The sequence below is a fragment of the Cheilinus undulatus genome, linkage group 16 (genome assembly GCF_018320785.1).
Source record: "Cheilinus undulatus linkage group 16, ASM1832078v1, whole genome shotgun sequence".
Lineage (NCBI taxonomy): Eukaryota > Metazoa > Chordata > Actinopteri > Labriformes > Labridae > Cheilinus > Cheilinus undulatus.
Genome location: NC_054880.1, coordinates 9701216 through 9713599, shown reverse-complemented (window position 1 = coordinate 9713599; position 12384 = coordinate 9701216). Strand labels below are relative to the sequence as shown.

At 37.6% G+C, this 12384-nt stretch overlaps 1 protein-coding gene across 2 annotated transcripts in view; it reads right to left on the bottom strand.

Annotated features, from left to right (window-relative positions):
* LOC121524121 (chloride channel protein 1-like) overlaps positions 1-11988 on the bottom strand; it is a 72690-nt gene extending 60702 nt beyond the window's left edge. For both annotated transcript variants that reach the window (XM_041809336.1, XM_041809337.1), the window contains exons 1-3: positions 11906-11988; positions 7919-8102; positions 7208-7382 (exon numbers count right to left, since the gene is read on the bottom strand). In XM_041809336.1, the coding sequence (XP_041665270.1) occupies positions 7208-7297 (90 nt within the window). In that variant the 5' untranslated portion in view covers positions 7298-7382; positions 7919-8102; positions 11906-11988. The remainder of the gene's footprint in view (positions 1-7207; positions 7383-7918; positions 8103-11905) is intronic.
* Positions 11989-12384: the final 396 nt, after the last annotated feature.

Here is a 12384-nt window from a genome sequence, read left to right as displayed (position 1 = left end):
AAAAACCGTTTGAACCCTAGATACGTAGAGAGAGTATTTCACAATGTTTTCCATGCTCTGAGAGGTGAGGATGACACAGCATTAATAACACAAAACATAAGGTCAGACACAAAACTGGTAATTTACTCATATATTCATTGTTGCTTAACCTTTAAGTTGATCAATGATTATTTTTCAATAATTATGAATGTATTAAGAATGTATATACTGTAAAGATTCTTCCATCACACATTTCCTGTCTTTGATTTGGGTCATCTACACTAAAACTTTCACATCATAACATGTGATGAATGTGACAAACCTTGACTGTCTTGCAGCTGTTGGGGATTAATAAAATGAAAAGGTTAGTAATTTTTGTGGTAGCTGTGATTGGGGAGGATGCACATTTACATCTGGGCCTGGTTTCGAGATAAGCTTTGTTTTGATCTGACCCGACCGACAGAGACACCTCAGTCTTGGCTTCATTTGTTAAAGAAATTAGATAGACTGGGGGGCGGCAACAGTAAAGCCTGTACAAAGTGGTTTCAGTGGCGTTTAGAGCTGCAGCAGAGCGTGTCCCTACATCCTATTTTGGTGTCTTTCTCCTTAACTTCCTAATTTGAATATGCCATCTAAACTATGCTACAAATGCTTGTTGGAAAATCGATCTGGCACAAGTTCAAGCATAATCAAATCTGTGAAGTTAGAATGTAAAAAAGGGAACAATGGCTGGCAAGTTATTTTTACATTTTATCCTCGTCCTCTTATTCCAAAGAGCACCTGATCCTGGTTACAAAGTTTTGGATACTTTTGACCCCATGTAGCACTCACCCACCTTTTATCTCAGTCAGGTTTATTTGGGACATCAGACTTGAGGCCAATGGATACAGAAACCCTCTTATTTAGAAGAATCACTGTTTTTTTTAACAGGTTCTACTTCTGTGGCATTAGTGTTTCTGACTCATAAACTCACTTTCATGGCCACCTACGAAGTTTTTTTAAGGCTGCCAAAGTATAATTTGCAGCCATATTAGAAGTTTCTTTGTCTATCTGAATTCAAGTCCAGGACAATTAAGACATTGAAGATTGATTAGAATTTGTGTCAGTCCGCACAGCATGAAACAACTCATGTGTTTTAGTTTGAAATTGGTATAAAATTCACTGGATTAATGCGGACTGGCAGATCACTGGTCAGTGCCACGCAGGCACTCTTGTCTTACCACCAGTCTCTTGATGCATACTCTCCTGTAAATGCACTGATTTTGACCAAACCTCATCTGTTTGATGTAGATCTACTTATGTTGCTGTTTTTCATCTAATGTCATTTTTTACCATCTAGCTGTCTTGACAAATGCAATCAACATGAACTCTCTTTGAAGCTTACGTCTGTATCAATAACCAGAAGACCTTTCCCAATCTTCTGATCATAGAAATGATTCTTAAAATAGATGATATCTAAACTACTGCTTTGTGTTGATCAAAAATACAGCAAGAGTTTCAGAGTAAAACAAAGTTCAAGGGAAATACTGAGATAAATACAGCCTGGGTAATCATCCCAGTGATTTGAGAAGTTTAATGGGCTGCTGACTGGCAGATAATCCCTGAAGGCTTTTATGAAGTTGGGGAGTAATGGCTTCACATATCTTTGCCACTGTAACATCAATGTTTCTGGCAGTGAGTTAAATATAGACATAGAAAACAAGACATTTAGCAAAGTTGATTTCAACTTCGTAAGTCCACATAAAAAGTGATCCAGCCTATACTGTGCACAGAGTTGTAAGAGAGGCGGATGCTGCACTCTATCCCAGCTTAGAGGATTTAGGATAGCTGCTGAGCAGAGGTAATACTAAGCTCTTCTTCCAGTTAATAGTTATGTTGATATATCTCTCCTCTTTTTTCTCCAGCATGTCATCCAACTCCTCCACCGATAATCTGTGTGCATCGGATGACAGGCTCTGCAGTAAGGACACAACTGCCACACTTCGTCTACTACTGGACATTATCTACAACACTTTCTCACTTCCTATCCTTTCACCTCCAGACTCTTAACTCATTTAAATTTCTCTTCAGATTTCTCTTTAAAATCATAAAAGATCCAGCATTTTACTGCAAAGCTGAACCATAGCCTTATTTCAAAATATGACCAAGTTTTTTTTTTTTTCTATCTAGCTACAACAGTATTTGGTTTAATGAAATGGAAAAACTGCCTCTACAGGAAATTTTAAATACTTCATTGTATTTATTATAGTTTTACCCTTTTTCTTTCCAGTACTTACTTTTACTCCTTTTTTACTATTCCAGCCCTTTGGTGTTTCATTTTTGCTGATTCCTTTTTTTCTTGAATGCACTGCGCTTACTTTAACTTTCTTTAATTACAGTCTTAAATCAGTATCATGTTTCCCCAATTTTTAGCTCTCACTCTCCCTGTCTTAAAACTGAACTTATTTTCAAACAGAGCTGTGATGATAGCAGATAGCAAATATCAATGGTTTACAACAGTCAAATGTCAGTTGCCAGGTAACCAGTCAGTAAAAGGCAGGTTCTGGTTTTCAGTTATGGTGGTGAGACCACAGAAATAACCTGTAATGACATTTTTAGAGCTGATGTCAATAACTGCAATCATAAAGACCCAAAGTCCTTCTATTTGTTTGCAGGGGGAGTGCGGCATGTTTGTCTTACAATAACCCTCCAGGATATAGCATTCACAAACTTTGCTCAAAGCTAAAGTCTGAACAGAGGTCAAATCAAATAGTGAATAATACTTGTTAAAATGGGTTTTATTCTGAATTTAGTGCATCTCTTACAGATTTCCTAAGCTTAACTTGCATTGCAGGTGATGCTCCAAGAGGATCTTCTTCTTGCTTGTTTTTACCTGAACTTGTTTAGATATCAGTTCTTTCAGAGTCTTCCTTTACACAAAAGCTTACCTGTGAATACGTACAACTGAATATTTTTATCACATAGCTTATCACATTACTGATTCATTGCAAGAAAAGAAATATTCTTTATAACAGGCATACTTATATTCCTCCTTTGGAGGGCAGGGTTGGCTTTAACAAATGTTTTCTTAGGCTAATATCACTTATTAAACTAATCCTCTTGGTCTTACACTGGGCTAAATGTTTGTTAGACTATTAATAGGTGTCTTAGGTTAACAAAGATGACTATTGGGTGTGAGAGCTCGGTCTTTAGAGTACATGATGGCTATGATTTATGAAACTCTGTAAATTTCTCACCACACCTAAGAATGTGCCACAACCAGAAAACAATGTTTACACAGAGCAATGAATTTGCATTTAAGGAGGGGTGTGAGATGATTCATATGGCTGGTACTACTGACAACACGCATTGTAGTAATGTTATGTAAGAGTATGCTTTTCTACATCCAGGTTGAGGCATGGAGGGGGTCAGTGAAGGGTCCTTATGGAGGAAAACATTTGTTAATGATATAGTGGAGGAAACAAATCAAAATAAATTAAAAAACATATCTCTAACCCAATGAACAAGGTCTTTGTGAGCATAATTTGATGATGGGAAGGGTCTTGCGTAAAGAGAAAACATTGGGTTCTTGTAACATGGGTTTGTGAAGGTTTCAGTACTGAAAACTCACAGATTGCACAGATTTCCAAATCAGGAGAGTCAGTGGTGAGACCAGGAAAAGCACTCTGATAAAGAATCAGCACTAGCTAAAGTTTGGATTTGCTAAGTATCAATGCATGACTCTTCTTTTTTCCAAATAAACTAAATGTGTCAGACGACAATGAAGAAACATCAAAAACATTTTAAAAAACAACAAATAAGGCAAATGGCACACCTAATCATCAATTATTATTAAATAACAAGCAAATGCTTGTTGTCAAATGCTGCCCATGTGCCTTCAATGTATGCAGACAAATGATCACTAGCTATCACTAATTAACAGGGTAAAAGAAAGAGAGACTAGAAATAAAGACAAAGATAACAGGATGGAGCCAGCTGTTAGTCCAGAGTATGATTAGACATTGCAAAATTATCTCATTGATCTTAAAAAATAGATTAGGCCTGAGTTATATATAAAATTTTGAGGACATATGATGATAAAGTTTCAACCCAATTATAGGGTTAGACAATAAAAACGATACTGTTAAAAACTGTATTGCGTTCAAATAAATTAGTGCATTTCCTCTGACATGACCTGAACATGACTCACATTAGATGTCAGGTCAAACGCTTCGTTAAAAGTAGGAACGTAGCCGTCCAAAAAAAAACTCGGTTGACTGAAATTCTATCCCCACTCCAACCAACTGACAGTGTTCTTCTTGCACCCTCCTGGTGGTCTAATGAACTTAAAAAATAGGTATAACAAGCTTTGACCTGCATAATAAATTATTTTTAAACCCATTATGTTATTCTGAAATAACAAATGATGCAGTACTGACCAGCATGTGCCTGCCTATAGTTCACAAAAATATTGGTTATATACTATATGAACTGGTGACCATAGTACAATAATTACTTAGAATATATCCACTAAATTATTTTGTCTCATCCTGTTCCTCCTGGCACATTTATGTTGACACGTACCAAAGTTTATTAGAGTGTACCCCCTGTGAAATAATCCTAATAATGATACTAATCAGAAATAATCTGTCTCCCACCACTCACAGCAGCTCGTTCTCTAACTCTCTTTTCCTACACAAATGTCTAACCAGTGAGATTTTGGCAATAAGAGCCCACCATTGACTAACTGACGGGAGGGTGTCGGACCTGAAAGATGCTGTTTACAAAAGAGTCACATAAAGTTACATGCTTATTAATAGCCTAAAATAGATACTTACTTCTAACAAGATTATCTATATGAATGTTTTATGCTAATGGGAAATTACCATTCTATTTATACATTTTATATAAGAAGCATTTTATTTATGTCCTTTTTTCCATGGACAGGTAATTTTTTTTAATGTCATTTTTCATGTGTATGTTGACTTTATTGTAACTGGCTGTTCACAGTGGTGTCTGTGTTAAATGTTTGGTTCATTTAGACTTAAAACTTACCTTGTCCCAGACTTGAGAACTTGTTTTTATTTCTTATTTTAAAAAAGAATTTACACTATACATTATTATTTATCTAAAAAGATCAAGATCAGATTATTGAGCCACATTGCACAGCAATAATTAGAGTACTTTTAGCTTCATTCAAACTCTGATTTTATTTTTAAAGCAAACTAATATCCAACATTTTCATAGTATCCTAAGTAGGGGTCCACCAACATTGTTTTTCCTCAGGGCTGATACTGATATTGAGTATTAGTAATTCTTTAGACCAATAACCTATATCTGGAATTGACGTGCAGTTAATGACAAATATAATGAACTTACTGAGCTAAAGTGAAATTTCACAATTTAGAAAAAATCAAGTAAAACAAATAATGACTTGCTCTTTTGACACTAGAAACAGCACACAGTAGCAGCAGGAAACAGGAATGAATGCCACACGCGAACTGTGGCATCGAGGTTTCAGTATCGACTGGCTGGTAGCCAATAAGCTACTGTTATAGACGGGACATTAGAAGAGAAAAGAGAAAACAAAGCCAGAGGGGAAGACACACTTTGTAATGGAGTCAAAGTATTGCACTTGTTGATTAAACATTATAATTATTATTAGTAAAACAAAATTCCATCACATAATTGGCCTGAAGTCAGCCTTATGCTGATAACCAGTCAACCTCTAATCATAAGTTGAAGCAGAGTTTTCCAAAGGTGCTGGCTGTTTACAGTCGCTCCAAAAGAATGATTTCAGTCATCTGATATCTGTATCTAAATTCATCACAGAAACTAGCCAAGTCATTTTTGTCAGATGGGCAGTGTATGAATTAGGGCAGCAAAACATAGGAAAAAAACTACCAGTGCAATGTCTTTCCTTTCTACAGTTTAAAAAATAAGAGATAGAAAAAAAGACAACACATGCAGTAATCAAACAAATATGTAGGTGTACACATCAGCTACAGCTCACAGATTCTGTACCCATCTACTAAGCATTTAAAAAAAAAAAAAAAGAACTTTATGTTGCACCTGAATCCACATTAAATCCACAAAAGCTTTATTATTACCATTAAAATGGGACCAGCCAACATCCAGCTCTAGCTTCATCTGACTGCATCGAAATGGGTTGAAAGTATGGTTATTGTATGTGTTTATATGTCTAATACTGTATTCTTTGTGCAGCCCTGGTCTGTATTTGTGCAAAACATTGCAGAACACAGGAAATGTGCCGTAGAACCTTTCATACAGTGAATTTTGATTTTCTGTTTTTGAAAATCTGTCAAACCAGCAATCAAACCAAACTGCACATAGATAACATATTTATAGTCTAAAATATGCATTGCCTCCTTTTGGCCCTAACATTTACACATGAACTTGTATTTTCTCTCCCAGTTGTAAGAGAGCATGACCTGGCTGTGATCATTGTCCCCACGCTGCTCCTCCTGGGATTCCTTGTCACCTTTCTGGTCATGTGGATAGTCAAGTGTTGTCCCAAACGGAAGCAGACACGGATCATAGCACCTCAACACTACCACAGTTCATCACACAGACATACTCAGAGGCACCAGCGCAGACATCACCTACAGGGCATTGATGGTCAGCAAGCAATCTCTGTGTTCATTTCACCATGTTTTTTTTAACTTCTGTTTATCTTGATTTTTGTAGAACTACACACAGAGATGTGTAACTCTGCTATACATCTCTCTCTAAAGCTCCCCCAGGGATAAACCCACTGGAACATGAAGAGCTGCCAATGTCAGTTCAACAAGTGCAACGCAATGTCAAGCCAACTCTGGCTGCAGTACCACAAAGGCCCACACAGAGGCACAACAGAGGCTTCAGTAATGTCACTGCCCTTCCACTTAACTTCTCCATCAAGACTGATGACACAGTCAGCCTCTACAGAGCTCGCATGGACAACAGAGATGTCATACTGAGGGTGCTGAAAGGTAACTGATTTACCTACACAACACCTTGTAGCTTTGAACATGTTTGGCTCCTTTTAGGACAAATGACTACTTTCTCTGATTGTACAAGCACAAAATATGTAAATGATTGGTGACACTAATTAAAACTTGTGCCTTAATCATTATTACATCAATCATATTTCAGAAATAGAGGGGGTGTTTCTGAAAAGGGAAACACCTGGCAAACACTGTGGAACATCCTGGTCAAACACATGCAAATGAAAAATCGGTTGTCTCACCTCTCCCACAGAAACAGCAAACAGCAGTGAGAAGCAGCACTTCTTTGGTTTTGCATCTTTCGTAACAGGACTGGGGCAACACCTCTTCATACCACAGCTGCTGGGTGTGGTCTCAGTGCCCTCACCTCCAATGATAGTTGTGGAGGAGCTGCAACACAGAGACTTGTTGGGGTTCCTGTGGAGGTGTCGACAGGTACGAGAGTCCTAATTAACTAAACAAAAATGGTTTCACACATATGTATATGGCACATAACATAAAGGACAGGCCAAGATTTTATTCAGAAGTTTATAATAAAACAACACGATTACATCAAACTACTTGTTTTTTCATTTATTTCTTCTCCTCTCTCTTTGAAGGATAACTCAAGTTCTGAGTCTTCATGTGACATGACAGAAAAGAGGATCTACACCATGGCTGGACAGGTGGCCTCTGCTCTGGTTAGCAAGAAAACTATCCTTTAATCTGTCTCTATTTTCGTTACAGTTTCATCATAAAAAACATTCCAAACAACATATTCATAATATGCTAATGTTGTTATGCTCTCGGTTTGTATCAAATACAATTCTTCATAAATAATGTCAAACTGAGACCTTAGTATGAACCTTCACAAATTCAAAAACCTGGTTTAGTTTATAATGTAAACTTTTGTGCAACCCTTTGGTCCTAAAAGTCTGCTTTTCCATTTTAATCTGAACATCTTCAAGGAATACCTGCACACTCAGGGCTGCATCCATGGCAACATAGGAGCTCGCAGTGTTCTGGTTGGTGGAGATCTGACTGCTAAGCTGTGGGGACTGGGCTCTGCATACCGCAGGAGGACACAGATCCATTTAGGGGATGTAGAGCACATGGAGATGAAGAAATGGCTGGCCCCAGAGGTGCTGAGCAGGAGAGCTATGAGTCAGAGCAGTGATGTGTGAGTATACAATTCCTCAGTATGAACAGTAAATACATGGAAAACTAAATACAGAGCACATTGCTGGAATGATCCACATATTTGTGAAAGTAGGTCTAAAGTATTGTGAATTATAATCTAATATAACCATCATTTGGAAACAACTGCACATTTATTTCAAGGTCCCCTTTTTGAAAATAAGCAAATATGGCACAAGATCAAAATAAAAAGGAAGTCTTTTAAATTGTTTAGAGTTCCAAAAATGAATCCAGGGTGACTGATAAAGGCTCAAAGGTGTTTTATGCTGTCTCTTCATATGTTGGTCAACCAGAATGCGAGAGATTCTACAAAAGATCCAAACCTGTTTCAGCGCAGTTTCACCACAGTAACATTAATTTTTTCAAAGCAAAATTTGATGTACATTCTGTACATTCCACACAACTGTTCCTAAGTAAGATTATGAGGAGGGGGTCCAGCTAAACCAAGTGAAAATGAAATTAAAGTGATCCATGCACTTACTAAACATCAGTCCCTAAACAACACTACATAGCTAGTTTACATTCTGGTTTCTTGAAAAGCATTACTGTTTTACTCAGGACTTAAACACAACAGTGTTCTGTAAACGCTATACTCAGGGACTTAGCGGAGCACCAATGATGAATTTGGGTAAACAAAATTTCATACAATATTGCCAGGGTTTGTGGACTTTTATTGTTCAGGACACTAAAACTGTTGAGCAGTGATGTGTGCCTGTATTAACAACCCATTCATGCAAACCTGCAACAAGTTTTTAAGCCAGACACCAGATGTCACTGTTTCCTGTGCTAGAAGCCATCAAGCCTCACGCATTTTTTCAGCATCCACAGAAAAAGCCCAAAACTTTCAGTTCATCCACTCTTATCATTACACAATTACTGTTGCATATTTTGGCTTATGTTTCCCTACCAAAAACACCTGCACATAACCCACTGAGTAGAGTTTATTATTTTTCTTCAATCCAACACACTGGATATATTTACAGTATATGGATATGGACATCCCTTTTCTCTAACATCACACCCTTCTCTAACTCTATCTCCAGGTGGTCTTTTGGTATCCTGCTCTACGAAATGGTAACACTAGGTAGGTATTGTGAAATATAAAAGAGATATTTTTTTAGTGAACAATCAATATGAATATGTCTATATAAGAGTTAAATAAAATGTTGGAAGTATCTTTTTTTTCAAAGCATAAATATTAACAACACCCAAGCAACCACAATTCTACAAGCACTTTGAGTAAAACTTCAAAGCACTCTTTATACTTTCACAAATGTTACTTGTATTTTAGATAACATGTTTTTTACATACTGGTATGGATCTGTTAAGTAAAAGAGCGAGGGTCTTACTATACAATTCTTCTATGCATTCAGGAGACCCACCGTTTGCTCAGCTCATGGCGACTGAACTACTGCAGTATTTACAGAGAGGGAAACATCTCAAGCGGCCGCCAACCTGCTCCAACTCACTGTAAGTTAAACTAAATATCCTTTTTAATCATACGATACTTCTCTCGTTTCATGCTTAGTACCCACCATTCACAGTCATTGTATCACTTTTATTTGTCCAAATATTGACTGTGGGTTATACTTCAAAGTTTAAAATGCGTGACAATTCAGCACAACCATCCTTTTCTTGGACGCAATGTAAAAAAATGGGGGTGTGTCACACAAAAATACACTGTACTGAGAAAATTTCGCACTTTTAAAAAATTAATATGAATCAACCAAATTAAATTAATATGAATTTCTTAAATCAGTTTGCTAAATGTTGATTTTTTTTTCCATCAAGTCAATGATAAGTTGAGTCCTTCATGTTTCTGCATACTATCACATAAATCCAACATATTTGAAGTGTCTGGTGTCACACTTAAACTTGAGGACAAAATTATTAGCTCCCCATGACAATTTCAGTTTTTCTCAATTATTTCCCAAGTGCTGTTTAACAGAGTGGAGAGTTTTTAACACAGCTTTTCCAAACATCCTAGTTTTATCATGGATGCTTACATTATTTTACTTTGCACACAGAAAAAAGTTATTTCACTAAAACCACAAACTACCAGGGTCAAAATGATCGCCCCCTTTTAGATCTGACCTTTTTACTGAGCCATAGCAAAAACCACTGTTAGTCAATGATGTGCCTTAACATTGCAATGATCAAAGCTTATAAAATCAAGTTAAAACCAAGAGCTATTCAGTTACACACAGTATAAAAGCCTCAGAAAGGGTTTGAGCTGCCACTTGAGAAGGCACCATGCCAAAACCAAAAATAATCCATTTAGACTTGAGAAAAAGAATCGTTGATGCTGACAAAGCAGAAGGATCTACAAAGTTATCACAGCATTTCTAAGTGTCAAGAACTGGAGAAGTAAAATCAAGAAATTCAATGAGAGCCACACAGTCCAGAGTCCACAGTCCAAACCTGGCAGAGGTAGGAAGAGAAAGATTTCGAAGACCCTGGAAGGAAAACTAGTGAGGGATGTGTCTAAAGAGCCCAGAACAACTGCCGAGACACAAGTGAAGGACTTAGCCAAGTCAGGAATTGTAGTCTTAAAGAAGACCATCACTAGAGCTCTGCACAGGAATGGACTGCGAGGTTGCAGACCAAGAAAAACTCCCCTTCTGCAGAAGAGACACTTTCAAGCCACACTGAGGTGTGCTAAGGACAACCTGGAGAAGGATTATGAATACTGGAAGTGTGTCCTTTGGTCAGATGAAACTAAACTAGAGCTCTTTGGCCATAGAGACATTGGTGATGTCTGGAGAAAGAAGGGAGAGGGGTGCCACCCAAAGAACACCGTCCCCATAGTGAAACATGTTGGTGGGAGTATTATGCTGTGGAAATGCTTCAGTGCACCTGGAACTGGAAACCTTGTCCAGGTGGAAGGAACCAGGAAGAAAGAAGGAGATGCAGAGATTTTGAAAGAAAACCTGAAGCAGTCAGCAACAACACTGGGTCTGGGTCGCCGCTTTTTCTTTCTAAATGACAACAACCCAAAACATACATCACTCCTGGTGAACTACCTTCAGAAGACCAAAGTGAGCTACTGAGTGGCTTGCACAAAGCCCTGACTTAAATCCCCAGGTCCATGCCAGAAGACTATCAAATCTGGAGGAGCTTGAGAGATTGGCCAAAGAAGAATGGGCAGGGATACCTCAGAAGACATGTCAGAGACTTGCTGAAAGCTACAACAAAGGACTGCAGGCTGTTATCCAGCAAAAAGGAGACATTACTGACTATAAGCATCAGGGGGGCTAACAACTTTGACCCTGGTAGTTTTGTGGGTTTTTTGTGGAATATTTTCATTTCTGTGTGCAAAGTGAAATAATTTCATTATCCAGAAAAAACTAGGATGTTTGGAAAAGCTGTGTTAAAAACTCTCCATTATGTCAAACAGCACTTGGGAAATATTTGAGAAAAACTTGTCATAGTGGGGCTAATAATTTTGTCCTCAAGTCTAAGTCAAGAATTTGCCAACTTGAACGACTGCCAACGTTTTGTTTGTAAACGGTTTGGTTTGGGAAAAATACTATAAAAATCATGTGAAACTAATTCTGGAAAATATGTTCTCAAAAATAATGGGTAACCATAGATATATTACTGTAACGCAATTAACGTCAACTGTTAAGCTAGCAAAAACATCGAAAACAACGGTCATTTACGTCGCGAAAAGGCGTAATTAATTTCTTTTTTAACAGTTCACACGACTGTGTTGAAATATTTAAATAATATTGTCGTCTTAAAGAAATTTGACTGTGTTTCACCTTGATTCTCAGGTACTCCTTAATCCTTGCCTGTTGCCGCTGGGACCCCCAACAACGTCCCACGATGTCGGAGCTAATTGGAAAACTGCACGCGGGAGAAATCACAGCAAATGGGAGGAATGTGATCAGAGTGCCTGAACCACTAAACATCGAGAGATACCTGAGGGAGGCGGGATATGGAGAAGCATATAACTATGCTGTGCTCTGATTGGCCGAGAGTGTCATCAGTCAGGACTACATTGGTTGTTGTTTCTGGCCTTGGGCTACGAAACTGAGGACCAGTGAGCTGCTACAAAAGTGTAGAAAAAAGACAATGCCTTTTATCAAGGACGCTTAAATTAATAACTTGTTATTAAATAATTTAAATGTTTATGTTGCTTTTGAAAACCAAAGCCACTTTATATGTTGAGAGTAATATATGAATAAGTTATAAATATGTCTTATAACAATGGTTGCCCAAAGACTGATAATGAAAGAAA